At 43.3% G+C, this 19789-nt stretch overlaps 1 protein-coding gene across 15 annotated transcripts in view; it reads right to left on the reverse strand.

The window, feature by feature from the left end:
• Positions 1-239: 239 nt before the first annotated feature.
• Positions 240-19789, reverse strand: part of SUN1 (Sad1 and UNC84 domain containing 1) — a 54372-nt gene continuing 34822 nt past the window's right edge. For 8 of the 15 annotated variants that reach the window (XM_083153139.1, XM_083153141.1, XM_083153133.1 and 5 more), the window contains 15 exons: positions 19591-19701; positions 17579-17677; positions 17130-17223; positions 15690-15748; positions 15068-15210; positions 11900-12133; positions 11315-11389; positions 10532-10572; positions 9465-9603; positions 8993-9238; positions 8657-8741; positions 6518-6633; positions 4756-4923; positions 4581-4673; positions 240-1435 (listed from right to left, as the gene is read on the reverse strand). In XM_083153139.1, coding sequence (XP_083009265.1) covers positions 1322-1435; positions 4581-4673; positions 4756-4923; positions 6518-6633; positions 8657-8741; positions 8993-9238; positions 9465-9603; positions 10532-10572; positions 11315-11389; positions 11900-12133; positions 15068-15210; positions 15690-15748; positions 17130-17223; positions 17579-17677; positions 19591-19701 — 1817 coding nt within the window. In that variant the 3' untranslated portion in view covers positions 240-1321. The remainder of the gene's footprint in view (positions 1436-4580; positions 4674-4755; positions 4924-6517; positions 6634-8656; positions 8742-8992; positions 9239-9464; positions 9604-10531; positions 10573-11314; positions 11390-11899; positions 12134-15067; positions 15211-15689; positions 15749-17129; positions 17224-17578; positions 17678-19590; positions 19702-19789) is intronic. The other 7 variants (XM_083153144.1, XM_083153142.1, XM_083153137.1 and 4 more) reach the window with 3 other exon arrangements.

The raw sequence follows: 19789 nt of genomic DNA on the forward strand, positions 1-19789 counted from the left end.
ATAAATTAGTGGTAAAAAAACAAAAAACAAAAAAAGGAGAAAAAAAAAAATTCCCTTTACATTCCCCTCCCAATTCAGGTTTCCATAGTGTATTTGAGCAATAATATGCCATCTCTGTACATCTCATAAATAGGCTATCCCTTGCATTCTCAGTTTATTGGACTGTTGTGCAATATACATATAAACTCTATTATAGAAGCCAGTTCGTGATCGATCTGCCTTTTTTTTTGGGGGGGGGGGGGGGGGGGGGGGGTACCACAGCACTGTCCATATTATGGGATGCACCTTTAAAAAAAAATGGGCCTCCGATCTTATAAAATATTTTCTATAAATATTTACATAAAAATATAGGATATTTGTTTTTTTTGGCTAGCTTTCAACACATAAAATACAATGTTAACACAAAAACGAAAGCGGGATATACACATACAGTAATGGAAAGGGGGAAGGATATTGTCGGGGTTGAAGAGTTTAGAAGCTTATCCATAACGCTCTTCCAGTAATATTTTAGTACCATGTTACAGGCTCCGCTCAGGGTTGGTCAAACAAAAAGTATCGATACAATAGCTTAGCCACTTGCATTTGTGTTACCATTTTGCAGATATAAAAGCCAGTATTGACTTATCCAGGGAATATCGTGCACATGCTTTCATTTCCCCAGATCCCAAGCAGCAGTACAGTAGTTAAATCCCTATTTAAATTTTTCGACCCAAAAAGTGCCAAATTCTAACAGGACATCCAACAAGCTTTAGTGATGTATATACTGCATTCAAAGAGATGGTCTCTTGCTTTGAGAGGAGTGGAGCCTCCGCCGCTACACTCAGCAGCCTTGGTCTTTCATACAAGACTGATAAGAATGGCTGTAAATTAAATGACAGATCATGAATCCAGAAAGAGCCTATGCAGAACCTAATGTGGTCATTTGGGTTAGTTGTGCTGGTCCGACCTCAGTGCAGCTGTAGCTCAGCAGCAGACATACTGAACAAATTCAGTGGGTTGCGATAAACAAAGGTGTGATGGTCTCCTGCTAACCGGCCTTTCAGTCCTGAGTGATCTGCATGCAGCATTTTGTTTCGCTTGGAGTAAAAAAGTCTTGTGACATACGGTCAGCTGCTAAGTGCATATCAGATTGGTTTGGCTGGCAGTATGTTTTATGACAAAGTGTTCCTGGTTTTTGGCGTTGAGGATATGGATGGTGTAGGAAACATCGCTCCTAGTTATGTTCCAGATATATTCCAGTGTTCCAGGTATACAATATTTACACAACTTTAAAAAACAAAACAACAAAAAAAAAAATGTACATTTCTGTATAGTTTTCGGGTTATTTCATAGGTGTCCCGTGAGCTCGGAAGCGATAGACACAGGTGTAATCCATATGGCCCCAGTTTGAGAGAATTCGCAACTCCACAATTTGAAAAGGCTTCTTATTTTCTTCCTGTAAAATGCAATAAAATAAAATGAACAAATCTAGAGTTATTTTTTTTTTTTCACAAAAAGTAAAAAAGATGTAATAAATGTAAGGTAAACCTACAATTAAAGATCTATAGATATAGATCTATAATATATAAAAGTCTAGTGTCCGTGTGTCTCCGAAACACTGCCATCTGTTGGCAGCAAGTGAAACTACATATTTGCTTTGGAAGCATTAGCTGCCAAAGCTAAACCACCGGTGTGTGGTGATGGGTATGTTGGGGGTGGTGTAGTGGGATTAGCAGCGTCCTGATTGGTGAAAGTATGTCCTATGGTAAAATAAATGCTGTATGTCTTCACTGTTGGGCCAGTATTCAATTCTTAATGCACAACCCTAAGGTCCTGAAAAAAATTCTAAAAAGACCTAATGTTTATGCATAACTAACACACAGTACCCGGATAGCTGATAGTGTATACATCAACATGCAGTGGCGGAACTACCCAGGGTGCAGGGGGTGCAGCTGCTATGGGGTCCGGCGGCTGGGGGGGCCCGATAGACAGCAGACACTGACCTGCACCGTGCTTAGACATTTTTTATTTATTTAAGTGAACCGATGCTGCCGCAGCCGCCTGTGTGTGAGGCTGAGCTGCTCACCGGAGGGAAAGTAATAAGCCGAGCAGGGGGCGGGGCGCGAGTCCGCAGCCCGGAAGAGACTGCGGGACTCGGGAGAGAGAGTGTGTGCTGCGCTGCTGCCGAGCTCTGGCACACTGACGCCAGCAGTGGTACTGACAGCGAGGGAGGAATCCTGAAGTATGGTGGTGGTCAGTGGCTGTGTTCAGACTGAGACGCACAGCCGCTCACCGCATCCGCCACCTCCCCCAGCCTCCCGCCGATACTCTCCTCGCCCCACTCCTACACCCACTGCGGTCTCCGGCTAAACCCCCTCCCCATGCCCCCAACTAGTGATACAAACGTGGCAGCATCTGGAGAGCGGCATATTCAAAATGCCGCAGCGGCTAGAGCAGACATTAGGGGGAGGGAGGGAAGAGTAACAGTGATCTCCAGTTCAGTGTTGTATCTGGGTCCACAATACCACCAGTCTCATGTGTCCACCTGATGGTGGCCTTGCAGCAGCATGCACACTTGCCCCCCCCCCCCCCCAACTATTGTCACCTTACTAAATGGACCCCCATGCTCCTACATGTACTGCCCAGCAGTAAGGTGACGGTGCACAGATCTCTCATACTCCAGCACCTGTGACGCAAAGAGGAGCCACGTGGAACAGAAGAAAGAACATTGGTAAGTTTGTAATTGTTGCATAATGTATAATGGGCTTTGCGGTGTGTGGCGTAATGTGTATTGGGCTTTGCGGTGTGTGGCGTAATGTGTATTGGGCTTTGCGGTGTGTGGCGTAATGTGTATTGGGCTTTGCGGTGTGTGGCGTAATGTGTATTGGGCTTTGCGGTGTGTGGCGTAATGTGTATTGGGCTTTGCGGTGTGTGGCGTAATGTGTATTGGGCTTTGCGGTGTGTGGCGTAATGTGTATTGGGCTTTGCGGTGTGTGGCGTAATGTGTATTGGGCTTAGCGGTGTGTGGCGTAATGTGTATTGGGCTTGGCGGTGTGTGGCGTAATGTGTATTGGGCTTAGCGGTGTGTGGCGTAATGTGTATTGGGCTTGGCGGTGTGTGGCTTAATGTGTATTGGGCTTGGCGGTGTGTGGCGTAATGTGTATTGGGCTTTGCGGTGTGTGGCGTAATGTGTATTGGGCTTTGCGGTGTGTGGCGTAATGTGTATTGGGCTTTGCGGTGTGTGGCGTAATGTGTATTGGGCTTTGCGGTGTGTCGTGTAATGGGCTTTGTGGTGTGTCGTGTAATGGGCTTTGTGGTGTGTCGCCTAATGGGCTTTCCGGTGTGTTGCGTAATGCGTTTTGTGGTGTTACGTAATGGCATTGCGGGGTGTCGCATAATGTGTGAGGGGCACTACCCTTTGAGGCGAGGCCACACCCCTTTTTATATAATGTGTGCATTCTTTATTTTTAAAATATCTATTGGAGGGGCACATTTTTACTGTTCCCACTAATGGTGGCCACAAACGGTGTGCACTAGTAGAGACTTGAGTTAGGGGGGCCCCATTGTAAATTTTGCTATGGGGCCCACAAAGTTCTAGTTACGCCTCTGTCAACATGCGTTTTTTTTTTCCTCTTTCATTTATTGGGACATATCCACACTTACCAGCCACATGGACTGACTGGGAACGGTAAACTATGGTGATGGAAGAGCCATGCGAGGGGATGCAATACACTAGTGCTCAGGTGTCTCCCTAGCTATAACCACACTGCAAAAGGCACTGCTGCGATGGAGACAGACTGTCATGCTGTAGAATAGTCATGGGCTTTCCTGGGCACTGAATATCTTTAGGCAAACGGGTATTACCTTTCTATGGTTTGTTCAGCATTTCTAACAGTAGCATCATGGGCACTACGGACCTGATTCTATTCGCTGCTTACATCCGGCTATCAAACCACCACCCACTTGCTTGCACCTCATGTAATGTTTCCCCTTCCTACTAGATTGTAAGCTCCTCCGAGCAGGGCCCTCTTCCCTCCTGTGGTCAAAGCCCACTTCTCTTCACATTTCACTCACAGTTCTCCTATACTCAAACACTTAGCGTCCATCTTGCCCGCATACCCATCTCCATCATTGGCCTCAAGCCTTTAGTTGTATTTTTATTGAGTCCTCACTCTTATATTCAAGCTGTAATGTGTATTGAACTGTGGCGCTCTTTACCTGTACTCTATTTTTGTTATTTATTCAATGTAATGTTAAGTTTTGTCTCCCTATACTGTTCCTTTGTATGGCAATGCGAAACACTTGTGGCGCCTTATAAATAAAATAATACTAAACATGAGCCCTCCATTATCAAAGGTAATGCACCAAACCCGTTTCCGTGACATACACCACGACAAGTTGCCAATAAATTTATGGAACCATTAGCTGCAGAATTCTGTTCACGTGCACCTCAGTGTTTGACCATGTTTGTGCCATTAGAGGAATGAAAGGCAACACATGAGAATTGTGCAATACATCTGACGGACTGTGTGACCCAGAGATCTGGGGCAGTGTTTCAGCAGCTGTAGTGCTCCTAATCCACACAACAAAGAGCAGTTTACCGTCACACGGAAGACTTGCAGAGACTCTCCCCCTTCATCATAGACAGACTGGATTAACAGGACGCCATCTTCCTGATACTCATCTTCCAAGCCCTGCCAAGAATGAAGCGGTCAATAGTGTGCAATGTAAAATGTGAGCACTGGAAATGCGACACACCCAGCGCACATCACTTACATATACAGCAAAGTCTTTTGGAGCACTTGTGATGTTGCCGGTGGGTGCCAGGGACTTCGGGATGTGCTCCAGTGAGAATGCAGTTGGGTAAATCCGCATTGACAATCGCACCACCAGGTATCCTTGAGTCCCTTTAAATGCCCAGCAGTTACCAGGGTACATGTCAGGCTGAAAGAAGAGGACATACAGGTGTTTTTTATATAATAAAGCCAGGAGTCTGCGGAAGAAAACAATTAGCTGTATATATTATTACAGCACTCTTGCAGTCGCACTTTATATTTTGTAAAACATTCTCCTCTTTCTCCACCAACTAACAAGTTAAACATTGTACCAAAGCTTCAGATGAAAGCATTTGTAGTTTTATATATTCTAAACCAAACATAGGATATTCCCAACGCACAGTTACGCTGAGCCGTCATCCACAAACTAAAGCACATAAAACATTACCTAGCAGGTTTATTTCTTCTGTATAGCATAAAAATATAAATGCATCTATATTAATTTCTTTAAATGTATGCATTTGGCTATTACTGAGTACCAACGAGAGCATGTCCAACACATACACTGCATGGTTTGACATTATCTGAATGACCAGCTCTGTGTACACTGGCTATGAATAATCACTGGAGATCAGCATCCCAGGAACCTCTGTGCACACCAGCAGCTACAGTAGTTTAGTTCCACAAGGATATGGTAAAATAATGGGCTTCAGTTATTAGCACTGTTGGGAGGAATTGGCTATAACTACACTGCAAACAGGCTTCTATACATGGATTAAATTGGTTTGCTTGTATTACTGGAGAAGGTACAGAACCATGGAGGTAAACCAACATACTATTGGACTTGCCATCATTTACTGAAATAAATGTACACAGTCTTAATAGAATTCAAACCAAGTATGCACATTTTATGACTTTAAGAATCTTAATAAACCTTTTTCATTGGTTTAATTCTTCAGTCGGCTATTTATGATTGATATTTTCCATCCACCAGGGGGGGCACAATAAACACTGGGAATAGCCTGGAGAGTAGAGTTTGGGCACCAAATGGTTACAATCCCCCCCCCCCCCCCCAGCTGCCCGAGACTCCCTCTATACCACAGGTTTTCAAAGTCGGTCCTCAGGACCCCACACAGGGCATGTTTTGCAGGTCTCCTCACAGAAATCACAAGTTAATTAGATCCACCTGTGGATCTTTTAAAACAGGTCAATGAGTACTGAATGCACCTGTACACCTGCCGGGTGACCTGGAAAACGTGAACTGTGTTTGGTCCTGAAGACGAGGTTGGGAACCACTGCTCTATACTATACCCCCCCCCCCCAGCCTGCAGGAGAGGACACCATTTTGTGAGGGGGCTGCTACTGTATTAAGTGGTATCCCTGGTTACTTCACTTTTATTTTTGCTGAGCATTCTGTATAGGTGTCCTATAGGATACCCCACACAACCGCCCCAACACGGGTGGCAGCAGCACTGGCAAATGGGTCGGCGACTTCCACTGTGGGACAGGATGGGACCTCATACTACTGATCCTGGAGCCCACAGCCAGTAACATGGGAGTAAGGAGCTGATTGGCTGGTACTTTATCACTGTCCAGAGCTTAGTCTGCCCCAATGTGATTTTTTTTTATGTTTAAACCAACTAATGGCTGGTTGGAAATTTTGGCCTGCATTTGGCCCTTTACTTTGAACAGATTTGTAGTGAAAACAAAAACAATGAAGTAGTAGATTCACCTACATGTAAAGGTCATATCAGTAGACTCACCTGTATAACCACTCTGGGAGACTGAGATATATACCACAATGGAACCCCAAACAGGCTCACCAGTGCAGTCTTTGTTTCGTAGGTCTCAGAACAACGAGTGCCCAGGATACTCCCACCTAGGAAAACACCATCAGGATTAAGGAACACCAGTACCAGCCCACTAGGGCACATTTTCACATGTTACATAATAGAGTTTGCAGGGCAAAAATAAATCCTGTTATCAGTCAGGTCCATAAATATTCATTGGGACAGTGTCACAATTCTCATATTTTGGGCTCTAGACACCACAATGGGTTTGAAATGAAACAAACAAGATGCTTTAACTACAAAACTTTCAGCTTTAATTTGAGGGTATTTACATCCAAATCAGATGAACGGTGTAGGAATTACAACAGTTTCTATATGCGTTTCCCACTTTTTAAAGGAACCAAAAGTAATGGGACAAACTACTCAAAAGCTATTTCATGGACAGGCGTGGGCTATCCCCTCATCAAGCAGGGAGTTAATTCCGGCTGTGACATTTGTATTTGGAAACTGTTGCAGTCGACTCTCAATATGAGATCTAAATAGCTGTCCTTCCCCAATAATAAGACAGGCGCTTTTACCGAATATACATGCCCCTCACCTTTCCAGTTTTTCAAGTCCTGACACTCCGCTCCCGCCTTTGTACAGCACAGAAGCCGCGTGGATGGTGCGCGGTGACGTCGTGCGCAATGCATCCCTGGGACTGGGAGGCTTCAGTGGTACCAGGCTGCTACCGTACCACTGCAGCATCCATCATGCAGGGGGGGGGCGGTGAAGGGGATAGCGGGTGTGGAGCTGGAGGCATTGTACTGGTATTTTAGTGCACGGACCAGCAAAAATGGGTATTTTGTTTTGTCTTATTTTCGGGGTAGGGCTTATTTTGGACAGATGTCCAGAACTCGTGGTAGGGCTTATTTTCGAGGAAACACGGTATTACTGAAACAAGCCATCATTAGGCTGAAAAATCAAAACAAACTCAAAAGATACCAAAAACATTAGGTGTGGCCAATTCAACTGTTTGGAACATTCTTAAAAAGAAAGAAAGCACCGGAGAGCTCAGCAACACCAAAAGACCCGAAAGACCACAAAAACTGTGGTGGATGACAGACGAATTACTTCCCTGGTGAAGAAACCCTCAAATGAAAGCTGAAATTCTGCTGTTAAAGCACATCTTTTTTGTTTCATTTCGAATCCATTGAGGTGGTGTGTAGAGCCCAAAATATGACAATTGTGTTAATGTCCCAATATTTATGTACATGACTGTATATGTAACTGGGGAAAAGGTGGCATTGCTGTCAATTACAAAACTTGCAGTATCAAAAGAAAAATTAGCTAGATCTTTTATCATTCATCTATCTATCTATATACACACACACACACACACTAGGTCATTCCCCAACCACAGCCGATGACTAGACAAAGAATTAAAATCTAAAAAAGTTTTCACTCTGAAAAATTAAATAATCACGCTTACAAAAAACCATGCAAGCTAAAAAAAAAAAAAAAAAACAATTTAATTACAGTTTCTTATGTAGCACAAACATATTCCGCAACGCCCTATTCTCACCAGTCCCTGCTCCAGTGGAGCTTACAATCTATATTCCCTACCACATGCACACACAAATATTCTAGGGTTAATGTTTGTTAAAAGCCAGTATATTTTTGGATTGTGGGAGGAAATCAGAATACCCGGAGGAAACCCACGCAAGTATGGGGAGAATATACAAACTCCGCACAGTTAGGGCCATGGTGGGACTAACTCATGACCTCACTGCTGTGAGGCAGTATAGCTAACCACACTGTTCATGCTGCCCAAAAACAGTGCATCTTGGGAGAAACAGAAATGTACAAAAAGCTGCAAGACTACTAGAGATACATTCCTGAGATAAATAAAAGCGTAGACAGTGTTTAAAAACACTTTACATGTTTTTAAGAGGAAATGCCAAGTGACTCAGTTTGTAAACACACAATCTTGGTGCTGTCAGCAGTTATAAGATTTACACTATACGAAGTATAAACTTCCTGACCCTTAATGGAATGACGCACACTTACACAACGGAACACACAGGTGGGCCTGAAAACCCCACAGTAGCCTAATAGACACCAACAGCTTACCTCCAGATTCTAATGCATAGTCCACCATGCCAGTGCGGTCCTGAGAGTACAGCCTCAGTGCGTTATTAACAATAATATGAGCCTCCTAGAACAAAAACAAAATAGATAGTGAAAGTTGCATATGCCTGTAAATATAGAATAGTTCACACCGCATGGTCACAATGTATAATGTGCCAAACCTGCAGATGGTTTGAATACTGACCAATCCAGCTAACCGTAAAACCGTTGCCATCAAATCAGCGCAGGCAGAGTGCATGAACCTCAGTGTAAACCCTGCTGCTCCACACAATACTATCACATAGACCAAGACACATGTAACGGAGACGAGACACTCACCTCCTCCGTGATGCCAGATATCACTCCACTCACTGCTCCTTCCACCACTTTTGCCGTCGGCATCTTCTTTGTTATAGAGACTGTGTGTGTGATGTTCTTTAGGATCCGAAGCTCTAGTTCTTGCAGCCTGGCAGTGAAGTCCCCATTGCTCACATAGTTGGTGGAAATCCACTGCAGGAAGGACTCTGGTAGGTTTGCTTGGCTGCCAAACATCATTTGGACGGACTCTCTTACTTTGGCATCCACCTAGTCAAACATGAAAACGTGTTGTAATATGGAATTTTCAATTAATCACTTTCAACGGTTACAGTATTCCGCACAGTGCATTCATTAAAAAAAAGTATAAGCCTGACTATAAATTATATATTGGGTAACTGGCGTGGATGAGATCTAAGGAACAACTCTATTAGAACCAAGTGCTACACACACGTGTTACAGATCCAGCAAAACATGTAACGTTCTAGTTACTCACCTTCTGAAGAACACAGTCTGCTAGATCACAGCCAGATTTTGCAGCCTGCTCCTTGAGAAATGCTGCCTTGTATGCTTCAAACTCTTGCGCTAGACTGTCAACCCTTCTCCGCAGAAGACTCTGATCGTTCATCTCATCGCTGCATAAAAACAGCGAAATGGAAAAAATGCTCCCATTATGTTTTAGTCATGTTAATGGCCTACTGCCCAAACACACAAAAGCTGCAGGTTACAGATATTGATAGGACACATTGAAAAAATGTAAAAATAAATTAATCTGGATGTTTTGTTCTAACACATTAAGTGCAGAGTTCACAGTTTGCAGTGTTCATAGTTGAAAGCCATCTGAGAGCATATTTCTAACAATAGCCAGACAGTAATGGGTCCTATACAAGGGGCGATTTCAGGGCATTTTCTAAGCAATCTCGCTAGATCACTTAGAAAATGCCCCCTGGCAAAAATGGTCTAGCAGAGGATTTCTGCGGCACTACTAGCATATTATTTTTTAAATTGATAGGGCTGGCAACAGGAGGTTATTAAGCATTGCTGTACTGTCTGTCAAACAAAGATTTAGGGATATATTTACTTAGGCTTTTAAAGACAGACCAACTGTATTCTTCACAGCAACCATATTTCATTATTTTCTAAAACGCTAAATTAAAATAATAGAATCTGATTGGGCAAATCTAGCCGTTCATGCATAGTCTCATCAGGACGCCAAATAGTGCATGTTTTCCAGGTCTCCTCACAGAATCAGAAGGGAAATAATTAGAGCCACCTGTAGATCTTTTAAATGGTCAGCGAGTAATGACTTCACCCGTGCACCTGCGACGTGACCTGTTCATCACTACTCCAGCGAACAGTTACAGGAAAGATGCCAGAGCTTAAGATACCAGCTGAATGGTGTAAATAAAGTTTGCAGTGCTAAGGATAAGCAGTGTTTTTTTAATTGCTGATGTGGTTCTAGTCTGTGTTTACAAATCTGATATAAAGAATATCAAGGGAAAGGATTTGAGAATACAGTTACAAAACAAATACATATAAAAAAAGAAAAATGAAGGACATTACCTAACATTTAACTGCACTTTTTTCCGGTCTTCCTCAATCGCCTAGAATTTAAAAATTAATGACAGAATCAGCTAAAGGTTCTATACATGGTAGCACTTTATGACTTATACCCCTTTAATACCGCCGTAAAAACCCGGGTCCGAGGCAGTATAAATGAGTCACCCCGTGTCCCTTTACACGGCACTTCTACCCATGTCCTAACCTGGGTAGAACATGGCTAGGACCTGGGTAGAGGGCAGTGCAAACTGGTACGCCAGGTCATCCGATGGGGGATGACCTGAACTCTGCAGACAGCAGCAGGGGTGATGAATGGATGCCTGTGTGCAGCATCCATTCACCTCCCGGATGACAGCTGGGGGGGTGCACGGAAGCTGCCCAGCAGCTTAGCCCCCAGCTTACCTTGCTACTGAGCTGCCCCCAGCACGGCGATCTCAGTGGGGATGACCGCAGTCCGGCGATTGGAGATGTCCTTATCTCCAAGCGCAGACGCAGTCTACACTGCGGGCAGGCACCGCAGTGTAAATGAGGTAAAGCTTGGATCCTTGCTCCAAATGCCAGGTCGGATCCGGGGTTTTTGGTGTAAAAGGGGTATTATTCTCTGTGCTTCTGCAGGACATTAAGGGGCATATGTAAACAGAGTTCCCAAGTTCACCAGAGGTGCAAGATGCTGGCCGAATTCTTATGTTTTTTAAAGCAGCAATCATTTACAAGGTAAATCCATGCCATCGTCGGACGGCATCCCGCACCTCCAGGGAACAGACATGATTACATAAATCTACAAACCTCCGACAGTTTGCCTAGCAGTGCCTCTAAGTGTAAGATGCGAGCTTCATGATTCCGGCTAATGGAGTCCTCTTCCTAAGACAAGAAAAAGCAAAAAGAATAAATGTAAATGGTTTGTGGCATTACCTACATAAATACAGATGTGGAATCCTAGTAACAGACTCTCTGCTTCACCAATTTACGGATGCCCTTGAAGATTCGAAACCTCTAGAATAGAATGTTACGGATACATTCTCCAGTGATATTAGTGTTAAGGTGCCCATACACTGTACAATTATTGTATGCAATTTGGACTAAATCGCATCGCATACTTTTTGCAATGCGATACCATGCAATCTAGTCCAAATTGCATACAATAATTGTACCGTGTATGGGCACCTTTACCTGGTTGACAACCATTTACGTATAAAACTTCTGCTGTTCAAATAAAACTATTCTCAAAAGACCTTGCGGATTTGCTAAAGTTAATGTAATAATTTATGTCAATTATTACGTCTCCTATAATTTTGTAAATGTGATCAACAAGATTCAAAACAATATAAAGTAAACTGAAGTATAGATTCTTAAAAAGGGGACAGTATTCACCGTGGATTTATCCTGTGAGCCCATCTTCATTTTGGCAAAACGTTCATTGAGTAGACTGGTGATTATCGCCGACATGCGATCTTGGCGATTCATTTCTCCCATCTGTTGCTGGATATCCCCAACCTGAAGTCTCAGTTTGTTGTAGTCTTCCACGTGATGACTATGGTGGTCAACCATTAAGCCAAACACCCTCTCCAGCTCCTTCATACGGGTATCAAACTGAAGGCCTGACTCCTGAAACAAGCAAGGTCTAAAATTATTAACCTGATCAAATGTTGCCCATTAGTAACATTTACATATCCTTTGGGCGGTATGCTTTAACATCCGCGCCGCAGACATTATTATCACATATGCACCAATTAATATCTGATAATTATGGCAAAGGACAGCTCTTGCGTTAAGAGCTGTCCTTTGCGTTGTGGCCAGCGATGTGCAGTGGCTCCCCCATCCCTCCCTTACATGGGGACTGCTGCGAGATCTCCTCCTCCTTCCTTTACCCAGAAGAGGATTTACAGTGCAGGGAGGAGGTAGTCACAGGTCCGGGCAGCACAGTGCTGTGCTGCCCGAACACAGGTAAGGGGGGGTCAGTGCGAGGCGGCAGGGGTCCGTGCGGGGCTGTGTGGGTGGCATAGGGTCATATGGGGTATCGCCAGCTTTTGCCACAGCGAAAACCCGTCGTGCGGGTTTTCCTGCATATCACAATGCTGTAAAAACCCAGATAACAGGATTTTTACCGCATATTTGGTTTTAGATAGTCCCACACAGATGGATTTAATCATACACCTATCTATTTTTCTCTCTATATGGCTATATACCTGGCAAGGTTCCTGTACAGCATATTTTGCTGCCTTCATTTTGCATCTTCGAGTATGCAAATTGCATTCTTAGGTACATAGGATTATTTGTGGCACCAAAATTGGTATAAAGTTGCCAAAAAGCATAAACCTGTTTGGCGCAGGTCACTAGTGTCCTCTCTGTATTTTGCACTTTTTCCTCATCTTTGTGTCTTCGTTCTCTTATAGGACACAATGTACTTTGAATTAGTATTTTGGCGTAGCTAAATACCAATGTCTGGGACACATTACATAGAGCTATTTGGTGCAATTTTAGATTATGTGTATGTGGACAGATCGGTAGGAGATTCGAACTAACAGGGTTATCCAATAAGTTTCCCCCGCGAATACCAATACGGAAGCGCCTGTTACTGGCAATGGGGAGACATTTTCTAGAATCCTTCTGAGGTGCCACAATGAAAAGGTGTGCAAAGTCTAATGTGTGTGCCCTATGCATTGCTTTAGATGGGTTTATCTATTTTGTACAGGTAAACTCAGTGCTTTTGGGAACCTGAACAATAAAATTGCTCAATCAGCGCCCATTCGTACAGACTCCCAGCAGGGGGCAGCAACAACAACTGAATCGCCTCCTAATTAAATGTGAACAAGACAAGTTGGAATGATCTACAGCAGGGGTCTTCAACCTTTAAGACAGTGTGGGCCACATTAAAAAATTCAACGAAGCCCGAGGGCCACTAAGCTCTACTGTGGCATTTAGCACAGCTCTTAATAGATAGACAGCACAGCCCCCGCATAGATAGTTGGCACAGCTGCCCATACACCTAAACCCTGCCCCCAATATATAGTCTGCACCAGGGCTATTTCTAAACAATTAGGGTCCCAGTGCGAACAGAATAAAAATGCAGCCCCACATACATAACTTGGCATTTAAGAAATTGCGCGCGCCCCAAAAAGGGGTGTGGGCTAATTATAAGGGGCATGGTCTAATTATAAGAGTGTGAACTAGTAGGAAAAAAATTACCTGACACCTCACTTTTGCAACCTGCATGACCAGACATTGATTACCGCAGGAATGGTTGTTGTCCTTCCACGCTTAAGTTGGCTGTCTTAAGGCCGCACAGTGACATATAAACATGAAGGCCCATTACACCATGATGCCCATTGCACATTATGCCTCACACCATGATGCCCATTGCACTATAAGGCCCCCAATACTCCTGCTTATGCATATGATGCCCCCAGTAGTGTCCCTCATAAAATGCCACCAATAGTGTCGCTCATAAAATGCCACCAGTAGTGTCCCTCATAAAATGCCACCAGTAGTGTCCCTCACAAAATGCCCTAGTATTGCCCTCCATAGTCAGCACTGCATTGCACAGCATGCCAGCCCTCCCTTAGTCAGAACCACATTGCACTGCCAGCCCCACCTCCCCCATAGTCAGCACCCTCCCCATACACAGGGCCACATTGCACTGCCAGCCCCTCCTCCCCCATAGTCAGCACCGCGGTAGCTAGCCGGCATCACCCTCTCCTGAGACACTTGCCTTAGTGTCCCTTGCAGAGGTCTCCTTCAGAGGGCTGCTGCTGGCGGCGTCGGCTGTCTTAACAGCCAAGGAGCATGCAGGGACAGGTGTGCGGCTGCCGGCAGTTGTCACACTCACTCCAGTCTCCCGGCTGTGGGCACAGGCGGGACGGGTGCGCGGCGTCAGGAAGTACACAATGCGCATGTCTGCGCACAGTCCTGCTGCCCCAGCCAGCATATCCACCTCCGCCGCGTCCCACTGCTAAGGGGACAGCGTGCGGAAGGATTTTAAGGGGACAGCGCGCGGAAGGATTTTTTTTTTAAATCAGCACGGCATTTAATAAAAAAAACGCAATTCACTGGCGGGCCACCTAATACAACTCGGCGGGCCACTTGTGGCCCGCGGGCCATGGGTTGAAGACCCCTGATCTACAGTATTTACACAAACACAGGGCAGGAGAGGACTGTAAAACTACAATATAAGTAGATATCTTTCCAAAAAAAAGATGGTAAGGCAAGACACTATATTGTATCAAGCTCTATTTCACCATATTTCATTGTAATTTCTTGTAACTCTTGAAATGCTCAATTCACCTGTATTTTGTATGCTTATGTTTCTGCTTCAATATAAAAAAAAATGGCAAACTGCCACCAAAAACAATACAATTAACAAAAAAGGAGAAATCCCCAAAAGCACTGATGTGGTTGTTGAGAAAAATCACTAAGGAATGCAAGAGCTATATACGATCTGTCCCTGCAGGGAATGGAGACTTTATATCTGCCTTTACGGGAACCATAGTAATGAGAGCCCTGTTTTGATTATCCACTTTGCAATTGGAGATGAAATGTTACCTTCGTATCGAGGCTGGATATGCGAATATCTGATGCTGGCTTCAGGCTGGGAAGAGGATGTTCATTTGTTTGTGTTGTATTTACGATTCCACGGACCATGGAGAGCATGGCAAGCAAGGCATCGAAGCCCCACCACCAAAGACCTACACAGGGAATACATTTAAAGCATACATTTGATTAAGGATGAGTAGAGAAGAATCTGTCAGTCTTATGCAAACCAATGGTACATTTAAAAAAATGATGGTTATTAAATATTTATATTAAGCCTGGAGTGAGTCGAATATGTTGTTAATACAATAGTTAAATGCGCAATCAGGGGTTGCTTAGACTGGATCTCTGCAGCTTTGCAAGCTTACTGGTAATGTAATTCACTGAGAAATGAACCACGCAAGCAGTGGGAGACGGAATAATTATGTACAATCCGTTACATTTACTGTGCTCCATGGCAGCTCGTATACAGGAATTAGCACTTAGATTTAAATTTACCTTTTGTGTCAAACTTAATGACAGAAGAAACAGACAGACTTAAAAATAAAAGATAAAGAGCTCAGAAATAGCTGTAACACCTCCGGCTGATTGCACTTTCCATACAGACACTGTTTCTGCCGATGATCACACTTACCCAGTAGCAGCAGTAAGGGGATCAGTAAAAGCAACATTCTGGAAATCTTTGGAAGGCATCTGCAAATAAAATACAAGTGTCAAAATATTGTAAGGAAATATAAGCCAAAAATGGTGTACAGTGAGTAAGGGTCATTTGGTGAAAGTGGTGTACAGTGAGTAAGGGGGGGTACACACCAGAACGATTAGGGCTCAATTCCATCAATCTGGATCCAATTCCGACCGATTGGATGCAGATTGTATGTAGATTGGGCATGTTTAGGTCCAATTCCGATCAGATTCCAATCCGATGCGCGTCCCCACTGTCGTTTGGTCGTTTTACAGATCCTACCTGCTGCAGGTAGGATCTGTAAAAGATCCATTCAACTGGATACAGACAAAGTGGTGTACAGTGAGTAAGGGTCATTTGGTGAAAGTGGTGTACAGTGAGTAAGGGTCATTTGGCGAAAATGGTGTACAGTGAGTAAGGATCATTTGGCGAAAATGGTGTACAGCAGAGGTTCCCAATCTTTTTTGATTCACGGCACCCTAGAGAATCAGAATTTTTTTCACGGCACCCCTAGGTCCAAAAAAATTAATTAGATTGGGTTTATATGCGATTTTTAGCGGCAGTTATGTGGTAAAGGGCAGGATTTGCTTCTGTTTGTACACATTTTATGATTGGCAGCCACCAGCACTGGTTTTGCTCCTAAATAATTAACCATTAATAATTTGAGTTGGTCCTGGACCACCAAGCCGCGGCACCCCTGCATGTGTCCCGAGGCACCCCAGGGAGCCACGGCACACAGTTTGGGAACCACTGGTGTACAGTATGAATTTCCATTTATTTATATATGCAAAGTATACTTAATTTATTCATGTCGCACGCGATCAATAAGCGAATGCTTTGACAACAGTGAGTAAGGGTCATTTGCTATAAGTGGAATACTGTAAGGGTTATCTCCCAGAAAGTGGTGTGCAGAGAGTAAAGTACACCCATACACTAGGCTGAGGTATCACATGTTTCGGCAACTCACCGTGGCTCAATCGCATGTGATACATCATAAGAGGTCATTTTGCATACAATGTATTGCACGTGATACCATTCACCATCCTAGGATACAATGTATCCTTACTGCAGCAGTGACCATCTCCAGATGCGTTTGGGACAGTGCATCTGATTGGAATTGCCAGTAAAGGACATACGATTTGACACTTTTCATATAATTTATTGGACCGATGCATTGAAATTGTGTAGAAAAGTGTCATAGTATAAGCGTATGGCCACTTTAAGGTTTATCTGGCATTCTACAATTTACTCAAGGACTGCAGAAAGCTTTTTTCCTGCATTTATACCCTGCAATGTGTATGTATTAGGATAGACTAACTGCAAATGCATTACCTGAATAACAAGAGGATACAATTCTCTCTCTTATACAATTCTCTAATAACCAAGACTGACCTGGTCAGGAAAAATACATTTAACAAGGAGATCAGGGTAGAAAGCTGGTACCATCCTGTGCCCAGCCACCAGAACATTCCAGAAGCAGCCTTTCCTGCAAGAGAAAGATGAAAGGTTACACACAAACTACCACTATATAAACAGAAGTGAAAGCCGGGAGCTGGTGCGGAGGAAAGCACTGTGTGATATACAGCATGCGTAAGACCTGGAATGACCGTACGTGCATCCGCGTACCAGTGATACAAGCTATGGAACAGAATGCCTTCTGTCAGAACATGCACATCTGACGTTTAGCATTTCATTAACTCTATGCCATAAGGGATCGCTCAAGACGAACATATTAACCACATGCAGTCAAAGTGAATGGAAGAACAAAAAAAACTAAACATTTTGGCAATAAAGCAAGAATGAAAGCAGTCCTTTCCAATGTGCAAAATCAAAATAATAACCTGGTGATACAATGGCCAACCAAAGAAACGACAACACCTTCCTGGATACAAACCATCCGGCAGCTCCAACACTGCGCACAGCCTGCATTAAAAAGTAACCTAAAATACAGAGGAGACTTCTATGTAACACTTCATCTCATACAAACATGCACGTAAGTCACACAGCTTGTATATAGAAAACAGAAATAGCGGAAGCAGAGAAGACCGCTTAGAAGTGGAAGAGGCCACAGAGAAGACTGCAGAGCTTACAATCGCACCCTGTCTGTTTTAAATGAAGGCATGCCTCAGCACACCCCGGTCTGACATGGAGCAGACAGCCACTGATTTCAGAGAATCAGTCAGAAATGTCGATTCGCTATATAAAGCGTTGTCAAGATTGCCCCAAATGTTATAATATTGCCACAATGGGTGCTTTGAATGGTCGGTGAGCACCATGTGGTCTAAAGTCCATGACAGGCTCTTCAAAGATACATGTACTGACATGCTGTGTAGTAGGTGTACAGGTCAGACCGTAAAAGTGCTTTACACATACAGCACATGCATACGTAGAGCACTCAATGTGTGACGATACTTCCAGCACAAATCTATTCAAAGCGGTGGTTTTCAACCACATTGAAGCCCATGCAGAACCGTTGAATCTGCTTGTTGAAAACGACCACTGGATTGTCGAATCCACAGCCGTTTGCGACAAAATACATAGCGATTTGACAATCTACTGTACATGTATTTGTATTCCAATCATTGGAACATTTAAGAAAGTAGGAAGATTACACTCCAACTGTCGAATGGATGCGGATTGCCCAATGTTTATTGAATCTCCCCCTCTATATTGTCACTGAGGCGAACTAGGGCATAACTATGAAAGCGTTAAAGTGGAGATAAAACTACGAATTCCTCTTTTTTCAAAAGGATTCTCTGAAATGACAGGAGCTGATTGGTTGGTGCTTTATATCTCTGCAAGCTTTAATACATATGCCACTAAACCTTTAACACACATAGCGGCAATATAACACTTTACAGAGATACAGCCGCACACAGAATATGGGCTTTTTCCATATTATTTTAATCAGTAGAAGCTGTTGGTGCGTCTTATTTGCATCACTTTTCAAATAAAAATTGTTCTTGAAAAAAGTTGCACAAAAATAACTTGGCGCTACTGAGTCATGGCATGACTGATGGGGCTGTTTAACGCACAAGGAGACTACAAATATATTTTTCTTCCCCTTATTTAGAGTTTCTACTATGAAGAAAACTTTGCTTTATGCACATTAGGGCACCATACTAGGCATTGGCCTATTCTGAACTATGGACCATATGATTTATACTTTTGCTTCACACCAGCTTGACAAACTGAATACTATTAAATCAGTGGTTCCCAAACTGTGTGCCTAGGGTTGGTGGACCAATGATCAATTCATATTATTTATGGTCAATGTACCAGGCAAAACCAGTGCTTGTGGCTGCCAATCATAATATATGTGGACAAACAGAAGCAAATCCTGTCCCTCACCAGATAACTGTGACATATAAACACAATGCAATTAATTAAAAAAAAAAATTCTGAATTTCTCGATAAGAAGCATTTGGCCTAGGGGTGCCTTGAAAATATTGATGCTCTAGGGTGCCGTGATTCAAAAACGTTTGGGTACCGCTGTATTAAATACTTGATTCTGAAAAGTATATTTGTTTGCCTGTATATGTGAAGGAAATGTCAGCTATACAAGTTTTAGAACTATACGTTATATGACTACATCCACACAGTGCAGTGAGCAAGTAAATTTACTCCCAGATATCACACCGACACCCAGTGTGCGCTGGTCAAATACATGACTCCTCAACCAGACATTATCCCCAGAGTCCTAGCTGGCTAATACACAAAACAGAAGATGTCTACATATATTTCAATGATAGGTTCAATAACAGTGTAGTGATTAAAAACTGATAAGAGCAGGATAGTGGGTGTTAGTAAGTTAAAAAGGTCAAAACAGAAAATAAACCGGTGCAAAATAAACCTGTGTAAGAAAAGATGTGCCACAAGGTCCCAGTCACCCATTTAGCCCGTGATGATTGCGTGTGGATAATGGTGTGTGTTTCATGATGTTTCGTCTCTTTACAGTCATCACCTGTTGGTCATTATAAGAACACATTAAAACGTTTATTTTGTCAATATAAATTTAGGGATGAGTTGTATTAAACACCATGTTGCATATC

Source organism: Crinia signifera, chromosome 7 (assembly GCF_055691185.1).
Source record: "Crinia signifera chromosome 7, ASM5569118v1, whole genome shotgun sequence".
Lineage (NCBI taxonomy): Eukaryota > Metazoa > Chordata > Amphibia > Anura > Myobatrachidae > Crinia > Crinia signifera.